The sequence below is a fragment of the Sarcophilus harrisii genome, chromosome 2 (genome assembly GCF_902635505.1).
Source record: "Sarcophilus harrisii chromosome 2, mSarHar1.11, whole genome shotgun sequence".
NCBI classification, from domain to species: Eukaryota; Metazoa; Chordata; class Mammalia; order Dasyuromorphia; family Dasyuridae; genus Sarcophilus; species Sarcophilus harrisii.
In genome coordinates, this window is record NC_045427.1 from 211,663,787 (window position 1) to 211,690,217 (window position 26,431).

At 34.8% G+C, this 26,431-nt stretch overlaps 1 protein-coding gene across 15 annotated transcripts in view; it reads right to left on the bottom strand.

Moving 5' to 3' along the window:
- Positions 1–26,431, bottom strand: part of CLIP4 (CAP-Gly domain containing linker protein family member 4) — a 126,104-nt gene that overhangs the window by 34,631 nt on the left and 65,042 nt on the right. For 14 of the 15 annotated variants that reach the window (XR_004231872.1, XM_031951321.1, XM_031951318.1 and 11 more), the window contains 6 exons: positions 26,212–26,347; positions 20,725–20,865; positions 7,854–7,943; positions 7,188–7,331; positions 3,636–3,767; positions 722–845 (listed from right to left, as the gene is read on the bottom strand). Coding sequence is in view for 14 of the 15 variants with exons in the window: in XM_031951321.1 (XP_031807181.1) it covers positions 722–845; positions 3,636–3,767; positions 7,188–7,331; positions 7,854–7,943; positions 20,725–20,865; positions 26,212–26,347 (767 nt within the window). In the remaining variant the exon portion in view is untranslated. The remainder of the gene's footprint in view (positions 1–721; positions 846–3,635; positions 3,768–7,187; positions 7,332–7,853; positions 7,944–20,724; positions 20,866–26,211; positions 26,348–26,431) is intronic. The other variant, XM_031951316.1, reaches the window with a different exon arrangement.

A 26,431-nucleotide genomic window follows, 5' to 3' on the forward strand; every position in this document is an offset into this window, starting at 1 on the left:
TTGCATTTAAAAATTATACCATTTCCCTTCCACTGAAGTGTGTACCAAGACACCATGTTTCTCAATATATCAGCATATATGACAAGTCATCTCACATAATGATGCCTAGAATTTGTAGAGGATTTGCTTCCAGTAAACTTATTTTTTAAAACCAAAGTGAACTAAAACAATTTTCAAAATGCAGTATCTTAACAAAAAATAGTGAGCTAGTTTATTACATATTAAAAAAAAATCCTTGAAGCTCCACTTCCCCCAAAGATCTACTGTCTATCTATTTTTGAGACCAAAAGGAATCAAAGGAAAAAGCCATTTTGGTTCCATTAGGTTTGTAAGAGAATGAATGGGGTGCCTGCTGGCAGGAAATGTAATGCAGTTAGGATGTGACTGAAGCAATCAGATAGCATTTTAACTTTTGTTTGCATGACAGATTAAGCTTGCTGCTCTCACTGTTCTTAGCTGCAATGCTCTAATAGCCTACATGTACTCATATGCTATGCAAATGAGGAAGGATGTTTTTTTTTTTTAAATTGCAAATCCTCAGCAAAAAGAAATTTTGTTTTCCCATGAGCCCTCTCTCTAAAGGTAGCTACTTAACCCCTTGAAAGAAAGAATAAACTGCACCCAGTGTTCCATTCTTAATATTAAAGGAAGAACAAAAGCCAATTAGAAAATGTGTGTCTGGAAATAAATGTATGTGTATATATAAATATTCCATTTTTACCTCTGCACTCTGGTTGGGGGAGCAAATATCCCATATCTTGGTTGACAAGTAAAGTACTGCACACCTCCAACTGAACCATCATTCTTGCCAAATGGTTTTTCAAGCTCAATACCACACCAAATTCCTAGAATATGAACACAGAGTTTATGAAGTACCTAAACTTTCCCCAAGACCAGTATATTAGTCCTAGGTCCAGTGCAACTGAACATTCTCAGAAATGTATTATATAGTATAGGCAATAAATTTTCAAATGATAAAAATTACATTGCACAAAGTGATCAGAAACAACAATATGATTTAATAAGCATGACTGTAGGGTAGCATATTAGAAAAGGAAAAATAAACTCAAGAAATAGATGTCTGACAAACACTAACTCTACATAAATATAACCAAAGTACATACAAGAGCCCATAATAGATCAGAGTGGAGAAGGCAAACATGATATTAAAACCTCAAGACTAAATTGAGGAGCTCTTCTTACAAGGTAAAACTGTAACTATCATCTTCTAAGGTTGATTACTATGTCTAGTTTCACGCTACCCAATTAAGACAGGGCATGTAGAAAAGTCACCCAAGATGACTTTGTGGTGGGCTTTTAGAAAGTATGACAGAGTATTACAGGAGGAAATCAGTTACAGTTCAAGTACACAAAGAATATTCAGATAAGACAGCAAGCAATTATATTCTAAAATGATCCAGAACAAGAAAGATAACATCATAACAGGTTTTTAAGTGCTTGAAGGAAATTACACCTAAATTATATTAGCAGATTTTTCATGGAACACCTAGAGGTACAGTGGAAAAAGTGTTAGATAATTAGCTATATGACCCTAAGCAAGTCTGCTAACTTCAAGGTGGAAAACACTAAAGAAACCAAAATGTGAAGCTACTTTTAAGATATAAAAGGAGGACCAAGGATGATTAAAAAATTCAAATAAATGTTAGACTTAAATATTATAAAGTTATCAAATTCATAAATCAATGTCTTCTCTTGGATGACCAATTTAAAGATTTAATTAAATAACTAGTAAAAATAACCCAGAGAATATTTTACCATTAGTAAATGTTCATGTTCAAGTATCATGTTCAAAGATGACAATTTTCCACATTTGAGAATGCAGTGAAAAGACTAATGTATAACTTATTCCTATTCTATGTACAGGCTATCCAATAATGAGGAGCTGTAGAGCAGGGAAGATGGGACTACAATGGTTTTTAGCTATTTAATGTCTTACAAAAATAAGCCATCATGTGTTCCATGATAAGTCATTATCTGCTTCTGCCATTTTCTATAACATATCAGCTATGTCATGTTAACTGAAGTCACATTTCATTGTGCCCCGAAGACAGAGGTATCCTGTCAGCACAGTCCCTGATCTGCTCCCAGGAGAACTTCTGCCCCTGTGCAACTCGAAAAGGCTGAGCAACATCATGATGTTTCAACAGGCTATCCCATCATCTCTGCTGATGATCCCAATTTATCATTTATTGTTTGCTAGAGTTCACAAGTGACAGATAAAACTGCTCAGAAAGACAACATATTTAACACATCAAGGTTTTGTAGTGATATTGAGGGTCAGAAATCACATTGCTTGGTAAGGCCTTGTGTATTCTGAAACCTAATGTTTTTCATTTCCATCTTTGTAGTCTTATCACTTATCACATTGTCTTGCACTAAGAAGACATTAATATTCAATTAATTATAAGTAATATACTTGACTTACTCTCCCAAAAAGACTCTATAGAAGGAATAAAAAGAATACCCAAGATACATGACCTCAGCAGAAAATGTCCTTTCTAGAAAGGGAAACATGACTCTAAAGGACCTCTAAATGACCTATGACTAAGTTTTTATTTGGGAATCAACAGGAAAATGCTAGCTGATTTCAATTACCATATGAAGGAGGGAGAGGAGAAGGGAGGAGGGGGGGGGGGGCAGGCAGGCAGGGAGGGAGAGAGGGAAAGAGGGAGAGAAGGAGAGAAGGAGTGAGGGAAGTGAATTCTAAAAAAGGAACCAGCCAACAATCAACCTGAAGTATTATATTCAAAAGCAGACAGGTAACCAGTAAAGGATAAAAAGAATAGAATATTATGTGCTTATTTCTCATCAATTTTTCAGCATGCATTTTCTTTTTGAAATATTGCAATGCCACCATGTGTCAAAATGGCAATACTGCCATTTAAAAATTTTAGCATAGTTTCACTCAACATGAAACTAAGCTTCCATTTGAAAAAGTACAATAATGTATGGTACATGAAAGTACTTTGTAAATTGTAAAGCATTAAATATACAACCTAATCACAGTAATAAAAAATGCAAAATAAAGTCTCTTTTACATAAAAACACAAGATTAAGTCTAAGTTTCTTTTACATAAAAACACAAGATTAGGTCTAAATATTTCTTTAACCTTATGAGAAGTCCAGATATAAATATAGGGATATATCAATGTTTAAGTGAGTTGTATTTACATAAGCTTTTAGTTTGTGTTAGCATAGCATAATCAAGCAAAATCACTCTTCTGGAAAAAAAGAATTTTCTGTTCTCTGCAAACAGAATCTTCTGTTCTCTACTCTAAACAAAGTTATATAGCCAACTCTTCATTGTCTAGAGAGAAAATTATTCATTTTATTAATTATTTCAGGAAAAAACCATAAGCCCACCCTTATTTTTCTCACCCAACATTATTATTAAAAACCTAAAAGAAATATACCTTGAAAGAAAAATCTGTTGTGGAAAAATGGAGAATGTTATCAAAACAAGTATAAATGGAGGGAAGATTCTCCACTTTATATATATATATATTTGTTACCACTACATCATCCACTGAGAAAGTTGAATGTAATTCAGTTTCTCAGATGCAAAGTTCTCAATTTTTTTAACCTAAAAAAATAAATGAACCAAGGTATGCTACCTGGAGCAAAGTTTGTTGTGCCAAAGAACCTGACAGTGCCAATCCTCTGGCCTACCACCAACACTCGGTCACCAACACGAACCTCTTCTTCCCGTTTATTTCCCAGAGATGTAGCTGAAGTGGTCGACCCTGCTTTACAAATAAAATAACAAGTCACTATCAGTCCCAATCTGAAGAGAAATAAGCATATAAGGCTATTAAACATTTTATAAATGTGTCTAGGATCCCTGGTCTTGATGAGTATCACTTGTTCCTTCTTTGATGAATTCTGCATTCCTCTACGCCTTAATATATAGTCTTTTGCTAGTCAATGTGAATAAAAGTTATTATTTCACAGCTGGTCTGGAGATGAACTTTTCTGAAAGTGGCTAAGCCATAGTCTTTTGCTAGTCAATGTGAATAAAAGTTATTATTCCACAGCTGGTCTGGAGATGAACTTTTCTGAAAGTGGCTAAGCCAGGCTTGGATGCCAAATGTAGACTGTGACATCGCCTTTCCAACCTAATAAGATATTCCAGAGTTTGTACTGCATTCCAAGGCCGATATGGCCTTGGGAAAATTCAGAGGCAGCTCTATACCTCAACAACAAGGTGTTCAAATAAGACCTTAGCAGAGAAATGATGAGACATTGCTTCTTAAAAAGCCTGAAACAAGCCCATACTACAGTAATAGAATTCCTGTGACAGATATCTCAGGAACTGAGAGTACCTCTGCAAGCTGCCCTGGACAGACATGTTAAAAGAATTATGCTCAATTCTTGATGCCATATTTTAAGAGGAACAATGACAAATAAGCATGTATAAAAAATGGAAACCAAGATGATGAGGAATATGAAAACTACATGTAAATAATGAAAGGAAATAGGAATAGTTAACCTGGAGATGAGAAGACAAAAGAAACAGATGGTAGCTGGACACACATAGGCAAAATAATAGTATATATGGCTTTACAACCGATTGAATAAACAGACCACAAACAGCAAAACTGAAAATCTTATTAAAGGTGGTATCTAGTGGGTTGTCCCTGGGATCTGACCTCAATTATATGCTGTTTAACAGTTTTGCAATTATTTGAAGGAGTGCATAACTTATAGGCTTCTCAAATTTGCAGATGACATTAAGTTGAGTAAGCTGATACACAACAGAATCCAAACCCCCAAATACCTGTATAGTCAAGATATATTAAATCTACTAAGATTAAATTTAACACATATACATCTCTAGTCTTACAATTCAGCTGGGAAAATTAAATATACAAGTAGAAGACATGAGAGGTGTACCTAAACAGCAACTTATATGAAAACACCTCTTCCAAGAAGTGGCAGGTCTACAGAAGTGCAACATTGTATATACTGTCAGATTTTTCTATAAGCGCATCAGTTTTATTGATTTTTTTCTGTTTTTCTTTTTTAAAATTATTTGTTATAAAAGGATGGCTCTTAGGGAAAAGAGAGAGGAATAAAGGGAAAAATTTAATGTAAAACCAAAAGCTATCAATAATTTTTTAAAAGGAAAAAGACCTGAATGTTTTTGTATAGGATCAATTCAACATAAGTCAATAGTAGAATGTGAAAATAAAAAATACCTAAGTCAGCATTAGGATGCATTAAAAAAAAAAAAAATGAAGCACAAAAGTTGTACTCTCACTCCCTACCATCTTACTTAGATCTGAAGTGCTATACTGAATATCCAAATGAGAGTCATGTTTAGAATAAACCTAAGTGGGGCCAAAAGAGGATATCAGGTGAGGGGGTTATAAACCATAACAAATTGATTAGGTAGAGGGTTCAGAAATCATTTTTAGACTAGAGAAGAACAAATTTAGTGGGAATATGCTATCTATCCTCAAGGAATCAAAAGATTGCTGTATGAAAGAAAGATATGACCCGGTCTGCTTGGTCCCAGAAGCCAAAGCTAGAAGCAATGGGCCAAATTGTAGGCAGAAAAATCCAGTTCAACACAAGGCAAAATTTCTAAGAACTGTCCTTGAATTGCCCCAGGAGATAGTAAGTCATCAAGCTGTCAAGAGATGCCACAGGTAATTACTTTTCACTTGAACTAGATGATCTCTGCATATCATTTTAATCACCCTTTCAACTATGAGATTCTAGACTGCTTTCCTTCATATGGTATCCCTCTGTCTTTTCAGCTTTATCTCCTGCTCTTCCTCTTCAAATGTTCTCCCTTCCAACTCCTCTACTGAACGTAAGCTGTCTCCTGTACTCCCACATCTTCTTGCCATGTCCAGTCTCTAAGCCTTTGGTTCATGCAGGTCCTCATGCCTGGAATAACCTCTCCCTATTCATACCCATCAGCACCTTTTAAAGTCCCTCCCCTTTAATCTTAGCTTCAGTTTTCACGTCTGTGAAAAGGGACCATTTTCACCACTTGCCTCACTGGACTATTGTAAGGAATATGTTTCACACCTCAAAACTCTTTATGTTGAGTTATTGTGTCTCAACTTTTGCTACATGTTTTTCTCCAAAAAGATCACCATATGTAACAGAGACTTCCTTTTTGTAGAAAATTTCCAGAAAAAGGTCACTTGGGAGTCCTTATGGGGAGTAAAAAAAAATCACTACACTCAAAGTCAGGAGAATTGAGGTTAACTTCCAGTCCTTACACTAACTAGTTGTGGGAAAGTCATCTAATGTCTCTTTACTTCAGTTTCCTCAATTGTAAAATGGAGATTATACTTTACAATCCACTTAAGCTCCATGAAGTTATAATGAAAAAAGATCTAGAAAGATCTTCATAAATGTAAGCTACTATTCAAGTCTTTCAAAGGCCTACTCAAATGCCATCCATTCCCTCTCCCCCTAAGGTCTTCTAAGACCTATCTCTTCCAGCCTATCGCTGTCCAAATCTGATATAGCTAAGCTGTTCTTTAATTACATTTTACCTTGTATCACAGTATTTGTGTATATTATCTTCTCTATGCTATTAAAGAAGAGTCTAATTTGAGTTTGTCTTTGCATCCTATAGATACCTTATATATACCAGATATTTAAGGAATGAAATAATAAAAGTGATAATGGAAGAAAGCAGTGAACTCTAATATTGGAAGTATTCAAGCAGGTATTGGACAATCATGTGGCACAAAGGTTAAAGAAAAACTGCCCAGTCAACACAAATGTCTTCTCCCACTTTTAAGTTCCTAAGCTATTCTATGACAAGGACACTGAAAGAAGCAAAAACTAAGTCTAATGCATAATAGTTTTTTTTTTTTAAAGTAACCATGAATCTAAAAGTTAAGACTGCAAAATATGCAAGTTCCGTGAGGAATAGCTCCAACTAGACAGCAAAAAATCATCTATACAGATGCATGTCATATAAAGACTTGTCAGTCACCAACTGGTCTCAGCTATGCCCACAAAAACAGAACACAGTTGTGAGAAATTTCTTCTTCAAATAGAAAAAGACAGCATTTCCTGCTACCCATTTTAAAATCTAAGTCCACTGAAATTGAAAGATCAAAAACCAAAAAAAAAAAAATTTCTTTTTTAATTTTAAAAAGACGGAAAGAAATCCAGGATAAAAAAGTCACAAGTACCAGCACTGGCTCTCGATGAAATGGAAGAACTTTTCATCGACGCCTCCTTATTATTGTTGTTTGGATTCCATTTCTTGGGGTGCATCTGTTTGTTGTCCAAGGAGGAGATAGAAGAGGAGGAACTGATAGAAACAGGTGGAACAGCTGAAACAGAGAGAAAGGAGTTTCAAGAGATGGCATGAAAATATTGCAATGAGAAGAACTTTCCTCTTGGATTTCCAGCAATTAGGTGAGATATCAGGTGTCAAGCGTGGTGCAATGAAAACCTATACTGATCAAGGCCTCACTTTCCTTGTGCAAGGCTCCTTTTTGAAATGTCAATAACTGCTACCCAACCCTATTTCATTAGCATGTTCACAGGAGTTTTATTAAAACCAAATGAGAATATATATGAAAACACTGTCAACTTCATAGCAACAAAAATGAATGTCCTTTCTTAAATGGATTGTAAATGTTGATATCACTTGTAAATAATGCATTTCATTAACAAGAACAAAAATAAATATTGCCAAGTGTTTGCTGGGAAAGCGATATTACTAAGAATTAAAAGATAAAAGAGATGGTGTTTGCTCTGTTTAAAGGAACAAGGTGGTAGGATAAAAGTGACAAAAAGCAGATTAATATAATAAACAACAAACATTTTGAGAACAGAATATTTTAAATTACCTTCCTTCCCAGGTACAGTTTTCAGTGCTTCACCAGGAGACAATAAAGATGTTGACTCAGAACCACCTTCTTTTTTGGATGTTGTTAATCCTGGAGTCAAAAAAAAAAATCAACACTTTTTCGGAAAACAGGAAAAGATTGCCAAATAGTTTGGAGTTGAACACACAAATGAGTCTTTAATAAAAATAGTAAGCATGATTGCTTTTTTAAAGTACTGCATTAGTAGTGGCCAAAAAATGGAAACTGAGTGGATGCCCATCAATTGGAAAATGGCTGAATAAACTGTGGTATATGAATATTATGGAATATTATTGTTCTGTAAGAAATGACCTGCAGGATGATTTCACAAAGGCCTGAAGAGACTTACACGAACTGATGCTGAGTGAAATGAGCAGGACACCAAGAGGATCATTATATACTTCAATAACAATACTATATGATGATCAATTCTGATGGACCTGACCATCTCCAGCAATGAGACGAGATGCTCCAATAGAGCAGTAACGAACTGAACCAGCTACACCCAGTGAAAGAACTCTGGGAGATGACTATGAACCACTACATAGAATAGCCAATCCCTCTATTTTTGTCTGCCTACATTTTTGATTTCCTTCACAGGCTAATAGTACACTATTTCAAAGTCTGATTCTTTTTGTACAGCAAAATAAATGTTTGGACATGTATACTTATATTGTATTTAATTTATACTTTAACATATTTAACATGTATTGGTCAACTTGCCATCTGGGGGAGGGGGTGAGGGAAAGGAGGGGAAAAATTGGAACAAAAGGTTTGGCAATTGTCAATGTTGTAAAATTACCCATGCATATAACTTGTAAATAAAAAGCTATAATAAAAAAAAATAAATTAAAATAAATAAATAATAACCGAATACCTATACAAGAGAAACTTATGAAAAAATCTATGTTAAAAAAAAACTTTTATAGTCACATATTACAATCCCAAAGCATTTCTCTTCCACATGTCTTACAATTCTTGGATCAAAATTTAAATTATTAATATGTCATAAAAGTATTTTTAGAACAACTTTAAAAAACCAAATGATCTTATAGATCTTGGCACTTTGGAATTGTTAGATCATGTTGCCTATCTAAATGAGAAGTGAGTTCTGTCTGATTCCAACTTTCATGACCCTTAGCCTTCTTATCAAGGAGGCAGCTGGTGGCACAACAAATGTAGTTAGTATTGTGCTTGGAGTCAGGACGAAACCTGAATCCAAATCTAGTCTCAGAAGTTTACCAGCTGTGTGAATCTAGGCAAGCCACTTAATTTCTGATTTCGTTATTTTCCCAACTGTAAAATGGGATAACATTAGCATCTACTTCCTAGGGTTGTGGTAAAAATCATATGATTTTCATAGCATCACATAGCATAATACTTGGCACATTAATAAATACCACTGCTTTCCGACTTAGTATCCTTAACTGTAAAATAATAACAACACCACCTATGTCCCACCCAGGATTGTGGTAAGAATCAAATTTGTAAAGGGCTTAGTATAATAGCTGGTTCATGGTAGGTGCCACATAAATGCTTATTCCAGTATGTACTTATTTGTGAAGATGACCATTTATATTCTTTCCCAACAATATTGTAAACTCCTTGGAAATAGCTATAGATCCTGTGATAATCATGTACCTGGACCTACAATGCTTAGCAAAACATCTTTGACTTAGAAAGCACTCAGCAAATGGTTTAATATAACCACTAAAGTCAATGTAAGACAAAAGTCTTACAGAACATATCTGATATATATAGCTCTCTAGCTTTTTCACAGATAGCAGATTCCACGACTAGAATATTGTATACACTGTCACATACACTCAATATACAGAATGTTTTTTAACTTTTCATTTGTCACAAAGGAGGGTAGCAATGAGGATTCATTATCGTTATAACAAGTTAAACATTTCATTGCTTGTTATTAAAAGTTATTTTTTAAGTTATAAAGATACAAAGTATTTATTAAATATTTATTACATATCAGGCACAATATTAATCACTGGGGACATCCATAAGCAAGACAGTTCCTGTCTTACTACATCCTGAAAAAACACATAAATATATATCTATATATCCCTTTAAGTAGGGTAGGAGAAGAAATGGTAGAAGAAGAAGAAAATTGGCAAATACATACTCCAGGGAAGTTAAAGCCAAAAACATACATTATGTCCACTCATTATTTCTATTCCAGCCAACTATTTTATTCCTACCTTCAGTCTTTCAAATGTTTAAAGTTATATGACCTAAAAATAAGCCCTAATTCTGATAGACATTAATTGTATCACTTGACAAGTCTTACTTAAAACTCTTAAGAGTCCAATTTTCCTTATCTAAAACATGGGATAACAGAATGTGCACAACATAATAGCAAAATTCAAAATGCCATCTTAGAACCACACTGCTTCTTGCTCTTCTGGTAGCTCTCAAGTTTTCAGTATTTTATGATAAACAATGAATATAAATAATTCAAAAAAGTATGCAAAGATTTATATGAGATGACACAAAATGAAGTAAACAAAACTAAGAAAACTATATACGCGTGTATGTTTTATATATATATATATATAAATGTAGATATAGATATAGATATAGATATATCCTCCTAAGAGTCTGTCACAGTGGATTCACCAAACATTTTTGAGGGAGAGGCTTTACTTTTTCTCCCTTGACACTCCCTTATAAGACCTTCCAAATTAGATCAATTATACTTTGATAATTATTTTAATGCAAAAACAGTCAGATGGAAAGATGGAAAAATTACTAAAAAATATGGGTCAAGAGTAAGAAATGAGAAATACTGGGAAAAGAAGGGCTTTTATTCTCACAAGAACTATAGAGAAAATTGGCAAAGAGAATTCCAACATCACATACAAGACCATAAAAACACACACTATTTTGACTTATACCAGAATATGCAACATTAAAAACAAATTACAAGAGAACAAGATCAGATAACTTTTATTTCTTAACCAAACATGAGAAAGGGGAGATTACAAAAGACATGAGAGAATTTTGATCACATCAAATTTCAAAGTTTTTGTACAAATAGAATCAAAGAATACAGAAGTAGAAGAAAAATCAAAGAACAGAAATGATACAGGGTATCAAAATCGTAATGCAGTTTTAAGCTGTTTGGCAGCTTAATAGCTTTAAAGTACACTATCGTTTTGGGCACATTCTGTATTTGCAGCAAATATCACCAATAAAATTCTGATATTCAAAATATATAAGAAATTGACACAAATATCAAGAGACTTTTCCAAACAAATCAGTGAGCACAGTGTATAATTTCCAAGAGAATAGCACAAACAATAAATGACCACATGAAAATGTACTCCAAATTGTTAAAACCAAGAAAAAATGAGCATTAAAACAACTCTGAAGTTTTGCCTTATACTATGAAAATTGGCATATGTAATCAAAGATGGAGATAGTAAATTCAAGAGAAATGATGGGAAAATAGATACTGTGTCATATTCTTGGTGGAGCTATGAACTGGTCCCACGGTTAGGAATTTTGATATGAAATTTTGCAAGATGAATAAATTGCCCATCTTCTTTTACCCACTGCTCTCACTACAGGGCATTAAACTCCAAGGATTTCAAAGTCAGGAACAAAGATTCACTACTTAGGAAAATATTCACAGCAACCCTCTTTGCAGTAGCAAAAATCTAAAAACAGGGATGCATAGCCATTGACTGGCGAATTGTTGAAAAATTTTTGATAGATTAATATAACAGAATCTAACAATAAAATAAGGAATTAAGAGAAACTCAAAAAGTATGGGAATATTTAGATGAACTAATGCAGCGAAATAAGCAATACCAATATAAATTACCAAAAGGAAATCAAACTTTGAGTAATAGAAAAATCAATGAAGTTCTTTGAATGAACTGAATGAATGAAAAAAGAATGTATTAAACAATTAGTATGTACAATGCACTGTGCTAATTACTGAGGAAACAAATAGAAAATACAATCCCTCCCCTTCAGGCTCCCAACGTTCTAAAAAAGAAAATACACATAAAGTTTTAACTGCATGTTAAATGGAAAAATCCCTTGTTAATGCTACCTCTTATCAGTCTCTGACATTTGAACCAAGTGAGTGAGTGGCATGAAGAATTTTGGTGGTAACAGCTTCTTTTTCTAACTCTTGAGTAGCTGGGGGCAAGAACAGTTGCCAGCCTGTGTCTATTCTGGGGTTAATTTCCAAGATGTACCAAGATCTACTCTGTGGACCCTGGGTACAAACAATGCTATATCCAAAGGTTTGATTGGTGAAAGTAATGACCGGCACGGTGGGGGACAGAAGAGGTACTATTAGCCAGACCTGGCACATGCTGCCCTCCTGTCTCTGCCTTAGGATGCCTGCTTCTCCAAATAAACTGTCTGTCTGCCCTGTGTGTGAGAGCTACTTTGGTGGATGGTGGGGGAAACAGGCCTCTTGCAAGGCGGCTGCTTCCCTAGATAATGGCTCTGAGGGCTGAGTTGAAAAGATGGAAGTTAGTGGGATTTTCTACTTTTATGTCAACTGGCTAGCAGTTGCATGTGGTAAAGTAGTATGGAACATGTTCCACACATGGTTCATGTTCCACACTACATAGACCCCTTCTCTACAATAATTTCTCCACTCAGTGATGGTCATGAGCTTATGATAGAAGCAAGTCTGGTGGTTTGGTGGACATATCACTATTCCCGAGCTGTTGGGCTCAGGGCCTGGGCTATCTTCATCAGGGTCTGAAAGGAGATGATAATCAGAATAATAGGGATGATTCGACTTGCCTAGCATATGCTGCCTCCTGGCTCAATTTCAGATGATAAAATCTATCCTTCCTTCCTCTCTACCTCCAATATAGCAGAGAGATGGAGGATTCCATGACCAGAATATTGTATATACTGTCACATATACTCACTATACAGAATGTTTTTAACTTTTCATTTGTCACAAGGGAGGGTGGCAATGACTGAAATATAATGTTGAAAGGCATCAATAAAATATATTTTTAAAGTAAAATACATAACCCTAATGAAAGAACATAAGCCCAATGTATCTAAGCAGAAGAGTTTATATTATCAAGTAGTGTGAACGCTAACATGGGTACAAAAATATATGAAGAATAAAAGCTAGTTGAAAAAATGTTATGCACAATGATATTTCACACTTATAGATTACCACTAGTACTATTCTGTAGCCTAACCACTAGACATGTCCCTTATGCCACCAATAATTTCAAGTCTTCAGAGAACATGGCAGAGTCTGAAAGTAGCAGTCACAAAGAATCACTGGGAAGATAAGAGTATAAAAAGACAAAGACTTTGGAGAAAATAGTGTATATATAGCTTTCCCTGGACATACATACTAATGGCTGGCTTCCATGGGCCACCTCTTCCCTCAGAAAGAAGTAATATGCACTACTTTGTCCATTTTGTTTTTCTTGCATGTAATGATACTTCCTTCCCCCCCCCCCTTTTTTTGGTCAGTTTTTATGGAGCAAACTTTGTGGTATTCTGGGGCTCAAGGTAAGAAATGCCAGATTCTACACAGAAAACCCACCTCAGACTTACCAATACCTTGAAAGAATGGTTCCCTGATAAAGCCTAACTAAATGCTGATAGGATTGGCTCTGTGATCATATCTACTATAGAATCATGTATGATTTTGACTGGAGATAACATACTTGAGGAGAGTCTCTGAAGATGCCTTCTGTTATAATAGGCCAAAACTTCTCTTGAAATCATCTAACAGTAAAAACAATAAGTTCTTATAATCTCTGCAAAGACAGCCTTAGTCCTACTCTGTAAAATTTAAAAACTATCAGAAGCAGAGAAAAGTCTCTCCCACACTGGATGATTTCTCTATTAAAGATTTATAGACACACACAAACAAGTACAAGAAGGCATAAAGGACTTTTAGTCTGAGCGGGTAGAAGTGACTACAATCAAAAGATCAGGGATCCACTAACAAATCAGATAGAGGGCCATCCATCACCCCTGCTATTTTCTAACACTACAATATTCTCCATTACCCTCCATAATCCTTTAAAGCCTACCTTTATGCTACTCTCTCTCAAAAACAGCAATGACCTCCCATCTTACCCTCACATGTCACTTGGCACCTTCTTTATACATTTAGACATTATAAGGCAAAATAATGCTTGGTGTATGCCATGGCCTCCCTCTATAAACTTCATGGGGACATGAAGTCCTATCTTCATCTAAACTATGCATCTCCCCTGTGATGCTGCATTTGTTGCTGTTTATGACATTTGGAGTTTTCTTAGCAAAGCTACTGGAATAGTTTGCTATTTCCTTCTCCAGCTCACTTTACAGATGAGAAAACTGAGGCAAACAGGGTTAAGGTACTTGCCCAAGGTCACATAAGTAGGAAGTGTCTGAGATTAGATTTGAAAATCTTCCTGAATTCAGGTCTGGCACTCTATATACTGTGCCACCAAGCTGCCCCACATATAGAGGGTACTTAATAAATGAAGGTTAAATTGAACTCAAATTCTCCTACTATTTTAAGCTTATTTCTATTATCTACTACATTGGATAAAATACATGCTTAAAAAAAGACTGGCTGTGAGCACCGACTTCCTATCATGCCATAAACTTGAATTTAGCCAGCATCCATACACTAAGCAAGATTTGGCTGCCCTATACCAATAAAGACCCCAAAGAAACAGCTAATTTTTCAAGAAGTAGTCCCACTGGCATCCCTACTTCAAAATTCTGATTCTATTTATTTCTAAGTCAAAGGACTGAAAGAGGATGCCATCACCTTAAGTGTGAGAATTTAATTTCCTCCCTAATAGCTCAAAACCCCCAGTTTAACACACAACTAACTACCTTACAACACCCACCCCTAGATAGCAAAAAGGGCAAATATTATCTCCATTTCACATTGGGTGAAAATGAACATGTTATAGTTAAATTGATAAGTGATTTGACCTAAGCAGATAATGCTTTTAGGAAGCAAATAACTGTATCCATAAATGACAACAACATGCGGTTTTGTTTTTGGATGCAGCACTCCAATTAAAGCTAAAAGTTGAACAAAATTTATCAAACTGTGCCCTGATTAAATTTCATATCTTTTAATAAAGAAATAAAATCAAGGGAATGCAAGAAATTAAAATCATCAGCATACACTCACACTTCAAAAAAGCTCTGAATTTTTAAGACATCCTCCCACACTACCAGTTAATCAATTACCTAGATTAAATCTAATGGGTCCTTTGGCACAAGTACATCTTAAGACAAGAGCTCGACTTATACCATTTGCACATCTAACCTCTTGGGGAAAAGATGTGGAATTTCCTCCCTCACTGTATTTTACATAAACCATTTATCAATTTAGGATCAACTTCTATTGTGTGAGACTTTTAGAATAAACCTATAAGGAATGCATTATCTTTCCGTTTAAACTGTGTTTCTTAAACTAGAGAAAGAGAAATGGTACACAAGAGAGTTAAACATAAACTCCAGGTAAGTCACAGATTCGCAGATTTCCCAGATGTGGGAAGCCTGTAATGTGCTGTAGGAGTATGACTGCAACAGACATGTGGTCCAACACTGTTTTGATCCCTGCAAGGCCATCACACTCACTGTTTCCATATGAAGGCATATGAGTCCTACGTGCCTTATCTCCAAGAGCAGCACTCAGACTGAGTTTATCCTGGGGACTCTGGATTCTGTTTTCCACCTACTCAAATATAAAGAAGGCCCCCCTCAAGTGGCAGCTTCAGATTTTTCACTTCTCCCTCTAAGAAGGATACCTGGAAGGTGTGCTGATCAGTTTTGATTTTTTTTTCTTCTTTTCTTCCTATTTTTAAAAATTCTTTGCTACAAGGGATAACACTCTGGGAGGGAAGGAGAAATACAATGGGAAAACATAGATGACATAAAGATAAAAGAAATCAACAAAATTATCAGATTTTATTAAAAATAATAAATGCAAGCACATATACACATACTGCAAGTACGGACTTTCTGTGGGTGATACTTTAGCAAGCTCTGATCTTATAAAAACAACCAGATTATTTTGATGAAATGATGAGATCAGGTTCTGGAAAGTCATGGAATAAGAAAAGCTGAGAATTTTTATAATTATATAGTCAAGGTTCTAGACTAGTCTACTTTGCCTACTTCCTCTTATCATCAATGGAGAAAAACAAAATATCAATCCAGAGAAGAAACACAGAAATCCTGTGATTTCATTAGTGTAGGGAGTTCCTGGAAAGGATACTCTCTCTATAAATGCAGATCAGCAACTGTTCTTAGGGAACTGATTGAAGAACAATTAAAAGTTAAGGGACTTGGGGTGGGGGGGAGTCATACAGCCAGTAAGTAGTGTCAGAAGTGGGTCTGGAACCGATTTTCTTGATTTTGAGGCCAACCTTGTAAGTACTCTATCCTGCCTTTTTGGTAATACCTCCTTAAACCTCCCATGACTCTCCCTGAGATCCTCTTATTTTATTTTTTAAAAAATGAAGCCATTGACCGTGAGATCCCCTTTTCCCCTTCTTACTCATCTCCTATGACTCAGACACCTTTGGTCACTATCTTCTCCCCCTCTTACAGGAAGAGGTAGCCTTACTTCTTGCTAAGGCAAACCCTTACCTGCACAAATGATCAAATTCTGTCCCATCTCCTCCAACAGACTGCTCCCTAACTTCTGCCTACTGATTTCCCTAACTAACTACAAACATGTCTATGTCTCCTGCACCCTCAAAAATCCCTCATCTGAGCCTTCCATCCTCATGATCATCTGATATTCTCCTCTGCCTTTTGTGGTTAGACTTCTTGAAAAGGCCATTGACAAAAGGGGTCTTGCTTCTCTCCTCTCATTCTCTTAAACCTGACAGTGTAGCTTCTGACCTTATCATTCCACTAAAATTGCTCTCTCCAAAGTTACCAATAATCTTGCCATACCTAGTGGCCTTTTCTAAGTCCTCATTCTCCTTGACCTCTCTGCACCTATGTCAGTGTCCACCATCCTCTTCTCCTTGATATTCTCTTCTAGGTTTTTAAGAGACCACTGTTCTGGTTTTCCTCCTCTCTACTTCTCTTACCACTCTTAAGTATCCTTTTCTCCTCATTTTAGATCATGCCCATAAACTCTTGAGTGCCTCATAAGGTTCTGTCCTGGGCCTTCTTCCCTTCTATATTATTTCATTCAGGGATCTCATCAACTCCCATAGATTTAATTACCATCTCTATTGCTGATGATTCTGTCAAATCTATCCATCTAGCCCTAAATTTCCTGCTGACCTCCAATTTTGCATCTCCAACTGCTTATCATACATCTCAAAATGGATGTCCAGGAGACATCTTAATCCAAAAGGTGTCTAAAATTGAACTCGTTATTTTTCCTCCTAATTTTTCGTTCTACTTTCCCTTCCCTCTATCTATAGAGGCCACTACCATGTTTTCCAGGCCCTGCTCAAAACCTAGAAGTCATCCTAGATTCTTACTATTATCTCTAAACCCCTATATCCAATTTTTTGCCAAGATCTCTAGACTTTACTTTGGCATTATCTTTTTAAAATGCTCTCTTGTATACTCTGACACTGCCACCATTCTAGTGCTGGTCCTCATTACCTTCAATTACTTGACTTGGATTACTGCAATAGCCTGCTAGTAGATCTGCCTGACTCAAATTTCTCCCTTCCAATACATCTTCCATTCAGCAACTAATATGATTTTCCTAAAACTTTAGTTCAGCAATGTTACCTTCCCCTCAATAAACTCCAGTGGCTCCCTATTATCTCCAGGGTCAAATATAGAATCCTCTGTTTGGTCTTCAAAGCCCTTCATAATCTACCACATAATCTACACAAACTACATATTTCTTGTATGTACTTTTTTTTTAATGTTCCATTAAAGCTCTTTGATAATAAGGACCATAATTTTGCTTTTCTTTGTTCCCCCAGTGCTTAGCAAAGTGTCTGAAATGATAAATACCCAATAAATGACTGACTTTTTAATCCCAAAGTAGCTTTTCCCTCACAAGTTCCTGAACCTCTCCCTTCACTGCCAGTTAATATGTACTCAATGAATAACAATTCATTTAGTATTAGCCTAAGTGAACTCTAATTAGAAAGGCAAATCTTCTGGATAAAAAATTAGATACCATAAAATGAATTTAGAAATCACTAAGAACAACTCCAAGGCTAACTATTGTTTTGGATATCCTCCACCATCACTCCAATGTAATAGTTCACTGAGAATTGATTATGCTTTTTAATCATTTATTCTTCTTCACAAATTTCTAATGTGATGAACTTCCTATATCAATGTAAAAATAGGAAGAATGTAGAGGATTTCCAAGAGAGGAATAATACTAATTTGACCCAAGGTCAAGTATTGACCACTGAGTAGCTTAGAAAGAATGGAAAAAAAAAAATCTTCTCTAGTTTTTAACTGCTGCCCAGAGTAGCAAAAATAAACATTCCTTTCTATCAGCCACCCGACAGCCAGCATGTACTTCTGTTTCTAACACTGAGTTTGTTATGACTTTAACACCTACAAAGAAGTCCCTTTCAACCCTTGAGAAGATCAGTCTCATTGGATAAATACACTTCCAGATATTAAAGCCAAGAGACAATAAGACCAATGCTTCAATGGCTCTGTGACTGCACTGGTATGGACAGTACCTCCAACATTCCAACAAGCCAGATTGCAGTCTCTATCCAAGCAAAGATGCACTAATCACACATCTTCAGACACTGTCTACTGAGCAACTTGAGTAAGGTTACCCTAATTCATGAATTCTATAGCCATTACTACTCTGATGCAACCCGATAATTAGAGCACCAACCCTGAAGCAGGAGATCTGGCTTCAGACAGTTACTAACTGTGTGACTTGAGGTGAGTCACTTAATCTTTGTTTATCTCAATTTCTATTTTTTTTTCCTTACTGAGGCAATTGGAGTTAAGTGACTTGCCCAGGGTCACACAGCTAGGAAGTGTTAAGAACTCAGGGCCTCCTGAGTTCAGGGCTGGTGCTCTATCCATTGCACCGCCTAGCTGCCCCTCTTAATTTCTTCTATTATAAAATAAAGATAACAGCACATACCTACAAGATGTATTAACAAAATCAAAGACATTTGTAAAAGTGCTCAGTAAAGTACCTCACATATAGTAGGTGTTGTATAAATGCTTATTTTCCTCCCCACCTTCAGATTTCTGCTACATTATTTGTGTGATCTTTTCATTTCACCTCATTTGTCTATCTTTAAATCAAGAGGTTGGAGGAAATGTGTTCTAAGATCCTTTTCTAGCTATAATCCTACGAATCTAGGATCCCTGATAAGTGTCTTCTGTAGTAGCCTGTCTCTCCTTAGCATAAGGTGGAAGGCCTTCTTTCCCTCCTGCACAAAGGAGGGCAGGAATCCCACCGAGGAACTCAGCATCACTAAATTATCCATCCAACCTGCAAAGACATTCAAACCTGATAACCCTGAGACTTCCTAGGTTCAACCTTCACAAAATGTTGATTACAGGCCTTCCAAGCACTATGAGTTATCGCCTACTTTTTCATGTGTGAGTAAACTGCCATAATTGTATCCCATTTATGCTTTGTTCTAGCCAGCCATCAAAAACGATCCTCCAAGTAAGCCATGAGACATGCTACTGTCCATAGCTGCCCCATGACCGGCACACAATGGATAGCAAATAGCCTCTCACAGTCTCTCTCAGGCCCAAGTTGGTAGTAGATCACTGCTCAAACAAGAGGTCCTCTCCCCCCCAGTTGTCCATTCACATCATCCATAAGCTATCCTTTATTCTCTGTAACAGGCCTCAACTTGTTCAGAAATCCTTATTGAGAGTTTAGTAACTAATTTCCAAACATTTCCCCTTTCCAATTCTGAAGGGACCTGGGAAAGCCCCATCGTTTCAGGCAGCTCAAAAACACAACACTTGCATTGCCCTTCTACCTATTCTCTTCTGTGCCTTCCCCAGAGAACAAAGCATTGTGTGAAGAGCTCCCACCCTTATCCCCACAGCAGTCAGCCAAACCATAGTCAGTAAAAATATAGGGTATAAATATAATTTATGTAGTTCAGATAATAAATACAAAGAAGGAAGGCATTAACAAAAACTAAAAGTCAGCCATGATGGCTTCCCAAAGGAGATGGGACTTGAATCAATTACTAACTAATAGTTAAGTTTGTGAAGAGGGGGTCAAGTTCTAAAGTGCTTAATACGGTTTCTAGCACACAGTAGGTGCTTAATAAAAGTTTATTAATTGAGTGATTGAATACTAAGGGGAAACAGAATATGCAAAGCTCCAATGGTAAAAATAACATGAATATTGCATTATGAGAAGCAATAGGAAGAATAAAACTGAACCGATGTATATATGTGGGGAAGGTGGGGGAGATGAAGCTGAATAAAGTTATGAAAAAAGAAGACTATAGAGGACTTGGGACCTAATTAGAGAAAGAATAGAAAGGTGAAAGTTGTGCTATGAAAAGATTATTCTGGCAGTAATTTTCAAGATAAGTAGAAAAGAAGATTCTAAAGCAAAGGTTCATAACCTCATAAATAGAGATCATAAACCCCTTTGGCAGTCTGGTGAATCCTGGCAACCTCTTCTCAGAAGCAGTAGGAAAAAAAATTAGGGTAAAAATACAGGAAGGGATTTGTTACTATTATTAGAAACAGAAATCTTGAAGCAATAGGGAATGCTAAACATATCCAATGTTAAATTCTTACCAACCTCAGGCTTCAGAGCAAACTACATACCCCAAATTCCAAACCACAAGTTATATGGAAAATCTTTTTATACAAAAGAAGTGTTAATGTTTAAGGAGGTAATGAAATTTCCAGTATTACTTACCAGTGTTTACTTTTGAAGTTACATGAGTAACATCAATTTTCTGGGATCTGACGGATACTGTAGTGCGTGCAGAAGGTGTTCGTCCTATAGTTTTCTTTCGATCTGTAGCTTTGCTTATCTTTGAAAGAGGTGCAAAAATGCCTAAAGGAAAATGCAAGTTTCTGATTATTACTAAATACCAAATTCAGAATTTCAAATAAAAAGGCCGAGTTCAATTATTTGGTATTATTATCAAGGAACATTTAGTTAGCACTTAACTTAGTACTGAGATTGTGAATGATGACAAGAAAACTTAAGAAGTAGTTCCTGTCCTCAAGGGGCTTAAAAAACTGGGAAGAAAATCTAATCATATAACACAAATATACAGTCTAGCAATTAGTAGTATGGTGCAAAATATAAGTTTGGTAAAGGAAAAGATTAACAGAAGCCAGAATTTTCAATAAATTCATTTGGAGAAATAGTTAATTTAATAACAATATATAAAATACAAATATCTTCCACAAAGTTTAGCCCTCTGTTCCAGTAGGAGAATCTTTAGGCTTTAAATAGACGTGTTCATGTATATACACACACACATACACACACAAACACACACAGAAAGAGGGAAGTAGGGAAAAAAGAAAAAAAAATAGAAAAGAGAGGGAGAGGAAAAAAGAAAGGGGGGAAAAGAAGGGGAAGGGAAGGAGGAGGAGGAGGAGGAGGAGGAGAAGGAGGGGAAGAAGGAAGGGGAGTGGGAGGGAGAGGGGGAAAAGGTGAGAGAGGGGGAGAAGGTGAGGGAGTGAGAAGGGGAGGAGAAGTGGGAGGAGGAGAGGGAGAGAAGAGGAGAAGAGAAGAGATTATGAAATAGAAAATACAACAAATAGCCTCTTTTTAACATTAAAATATAATCACCTCTGAGTTCTCTTGATCACTAACACTGTGATTTCTAATTCTCCAAATTCCAAAATTTGGAGAATTCCTGGCTGAGCTTTTAGTATACACCTAACCTTCTCACTTAATATCATCTCACTATTCAACCTTCTTTGTAGCTATAATCAATTATGGTATTTTTTAGACTCAACTATAGGATACAACATGGTATGTTATTATGTATTCTATATGAAACCTAACATAGTAACTCATATATAATAAACTAACACTAGTTTTATGAATGGAATTAAACCATGGTATAATCACAAGGTCAGAGACAACCTGACATAGAGGCTGACCTATAATAATATAAGCAGGTTTCCATTTAGCTGTCATCAGCTCTGATGGAAGTAGTAGCACTCTTCTCTTGTCTCGCAATAGAGTTCACAAACAACCTGTATTCGTTTTCTACCAATGGCAACCGAAATGACAAGTGAGAATGGGAATGATTCATATACCAGAAGACTATTAATCAGGATGAAACTGATTTAGGAAAAAAATTTTTTAACTTTAAAAAGTCATATGCTATGATGTAAGGTGCCATGAGGGTTATTACATAAGAAATGTAAGACAGCATCTCCTCAAGGACTTTTTTATATCTAATGGGAGCAAAAACATAAGAAATCAAGAAAGTAATATATAAAGTCTAAGTTAATGAAGCTGTTAAAAGCCAAAAGAAAGCTTTACAGAATAAAGGGATCAATGTAACATTGTAGTTTTCACATAAATTTAACTTGACAATTAGGATTTTTGGATTTCCTTCTAAGAAGAATTTGTTACATTTGCAACCTTGTAAATACCACATATAGCTAAGATTCAAGCAAATAAGTACCATTTGTACAAATAAACCAGTTTTCTCAATTTTAGATGGATGTCCTTTCCAAGCCATTTCTCAGCCATTTCCTCACTCATATCTCAACCTCCATCTCTGACTCTTTTTTTGTGTTATCTCCCCCCTTCATTGCAACAGAAGCTTTTTTTGTGTCTTAGAGCTTGGCAAAATACCCAACTGGTTGCTTCTACTATGCTCACCAACAAAGATTCAAAATAATTTAATACAGTAATAAAGTATAATAAACTTAAAGAATCTAAGTACAGAAAGTTTTAAGATTGCTCAATGGAAATCTATTAATGGGATAAATAGCAAATTAAATTTGGAATTAAATATTAATATAATTGTTGTAATTTATATAGGCTGAATATCCTAACAAAGTCCCATATCTAATTATCTGGAGCAGAATTTTAACAGGAGTAAGAGACCAAAAGCAGATTTAAAAAATTTATGTGAGTTTATTTTAAATCCTACAACTTTGCTAAAGTTATTGTTTCTAATAGTTTTTTATTTCTCTAGGACTCTCTAAATATATCACATCATCTGCAAAAAGACAGTTTTGTTTACTCATTATCTGCTCTTAATTCCTTCGATTTCTTTTTTCTCTCTTATTACTAAAGCTAACATTTCTAGTATAATATTAAATAATAATGGTGATAATGGGCACCCTTGTTTCATCCCAGATCTTACTGAGAATGTTTCTAGCTTATCCTTATTACATATAGTATTTGGTGATGATTTTATATAGATGCTTATCATTTTTTTAACTAAAGCTTTTTATTTTCAAAATTTAAACATGGATAATTTTCAACATTCACTTTCACAAAATCTTGTGTTCTAAGTTTTTTCTCTCCCTTCCTCCCACCTCCTCCCCTAGACGGCAAGTAATCCAATATGTTAAGGACGTGCAATTCTTCTATATATTTCCACAAAAATCATGCTGCACAAGAAAAATCAGATCAAAAAGGAAATAAATGAAAAAGAAAACAAAATGCAAGCAAACAATAACAAAAAGAATGAAAATACTATGTTGTGATTCACACTCAGTTCCCACAGTTCTCTCTCTAGGTTGCTCCTTATCATTTTAAGTAAAACGCCATTTATTCCTATGTTTATTAGCACTTTTAATAGGAATGGGTTTTGTCCCATTATGTTATGTTTTGTCAAATGCTTTTTCTGCATCTATTAAAAAAATCATATGATTTGTTTGGTTATCAATATGGCCAATTATACTGATAGTTTTCCTTATACTGAACCAGCCTAGGATTCCTGGTATAAATACCCCTAGATATCATAGTGTATTATCCTAGTGATAAGTTTCTATAATCTCTTTGCTAATACTTTATTTAAGATTTCTGCATCAATATTCAGTAAGGGAATTAGTCTAATTTTTTCCCTGAGGTAATTGGAGTTAAGTCACTTGCCCAGGGTCACACAGCTAGGAAGTGTTAAGTGTGTGAGGCCAGATTTGAATTCAGGTCTTCCTGATTTCAGGGCTGGTACTCTATCTACTGTGCCATCTAGCCGCCCCTAAAATTTTCTTTCTCTGTTTTGGCCTTTAAGCATCAGTACCATATCAGTATTATAAAAGGAATTTTAGGACTCCTTCCCCGATTCTCCTAATAGTTTATATAATATTGAAATTAATTGTTCTTTAAATGTTTGATAGAATTCACTTGTAAATCCATCTGGCAATGGAATTTTTTTTTCTAAGAGACCAAACTCCTTTTATAAAAACAAATATGATACTAATACTTAAACTACAAAAAGTAAAAACCAGAAAAAGTTATAGACTAGTTTCATTAATTAATATGAATATAAAAACCCTAAATAAAATACTAGCTAAAAGATTATAACAATATATTACAAAGATTATAAATTATGAATCATACCAGGAATACAGGGATGAATATCAACAGATGCATAAAAGCATTTGATAAAATATAACACATTTCTATTTAAAAAAACCAACACTTGGAAGGATAGGCATAAATGGACTTTTCCTTTAACTGATTTGAAGTATATACCCAAAATCATATCTAAAAGCCTATCACCAATATTATTCAATATTATATTGGAAGTCCTAGCAGTGTCAATAAGAAAGAAAAAGAAATAGCAGGAATAAGAATACAGAATGAGATAATACAACTCTCTGTTTTTGCAGATGATATGATGATATACTTGGAAAATCCTAAAGATTCAACTAAAAAGTTAACTGAAATAATACTTTCAAGCAAAGTAGCAGAATATAATGTAAATCCCCATAAATCATCAGTATTCCTATGTATCACCAACAGGATTCTGCAAAGATCATCAGATAAAATTTAATAATTTTATTAATAACTAATTAATAATTAATTTAAAACTATTTAATTATAAAATTAGATTGTTTAAAATAACTCCAGACAGCATAGAATACCTGGGAATACACCTACCAAAACAAGTCTAGGATCTATATGAATAAAACCATAAAAAAACTTTATGTGCAAATAAAACCAGATTTAAATAAATAAGAAATAGCAATTATTCATGAACAGGCATGGTCAACAGAAGAAAAATGAAAATTTTTACCAAAATTAATCCATGTATTCAATGCTGCCTCAATTAAGTTACCAAAAAATTATACTGAGCTAGAAATAAACAATAATAAAATTCATTTTGAAAAAATAAAAGATCAAGAATATCACAAACTAATGGGGGGAAAAAATGTAAAGGAAGAAAGTTTAGGAGTATCAGAACTAAACTATATTATAAGGTAGTGATTATCAAAACTATTCGATTATTGGTTAAGAAACAGAAAAGTTGATCAGTGGAACACTGTAAAAATAGAATCAACAGAGTAACTTGGTGTTTGACAAATGTAAGACTTAAGTTTTGGGGTTAAGAATTCATTACTTGGTAAAAATTGTTGAGAAAGCTAGAAAGCAATATGGAAGAATTTGGTCAGACCAATATTTTACATCATTATAAATACCCAAATTAACTTTAGAGATATAATCTCTATATAATTCTGTCTGAATTAAGAGAAAAAAATATATAGATACAGATTTGTGTCTAATGGTAACCATTTTGAAGTCTGGTAGAATAGAAACAGGGGAAAGGAGAAAAAATAAAGTGTTAACTTTGTTGCACATTTTAAAAGGAACAGCAAGTTGTGCAAAATAGACTTATAATTTAAGGTCAATCCATTTTTCTATCTCACTTAACTGAAAATTTTGTTTCATTTCTTAAGTTCAGAATAAAATAAATTTTAAAAAAATAAGAGGAAAAGAAAATGAAATAGCAAAGAAATGGAGTAGAACCAAAGTCAAATAAGAGGATGAATAAAGTCTGTATTTCTCTTGAGAATATGGATTTTCTATTCATTGCAGTCCCAGATGTTCTAGGAATAAGTAATATGTAAGATTATTTTTCCTAGCAAATGATGCACATTATACACACACACACACACACACACACACACAAAATATATACTATTAGGCTGTTAAATTTATAGTCAATTCCAAAAACATAGTCTATGAATGGAACAAGAACTATTTTCTTAGGTAAAAGGAAAACACAACCTTGATCTATAAAGAATTCTGTGTCTGTCAGATTAGAGAATGTTTAGCATGGATAACACACAAAATCATTAATACAGATAATATAAGACTAACTGTAATCGTAATATGCTACCAATCTAGTGTGAGGCTTCTAAATTATTTTTAGTTATTGTAAATTCTTTACAATTAAGATTAATATCTTACCGTATTTGGGAGGACATTTAAAGTACTGAACTTTCCCAACACTTCCATTATTCTTTCCTTCTGGTTCACTCAACTCAATGCCAGCCCACTGTCCACTGGCAAATTCAGTTGTGCCACAAAATCTTAATATTCCAACCTATGGATATAAATATAGATTATTTTTATAATTATAGTGAAGGCAGAAAAATGCCTATAGCCAACTACTTTGTTTTTAAAAAAT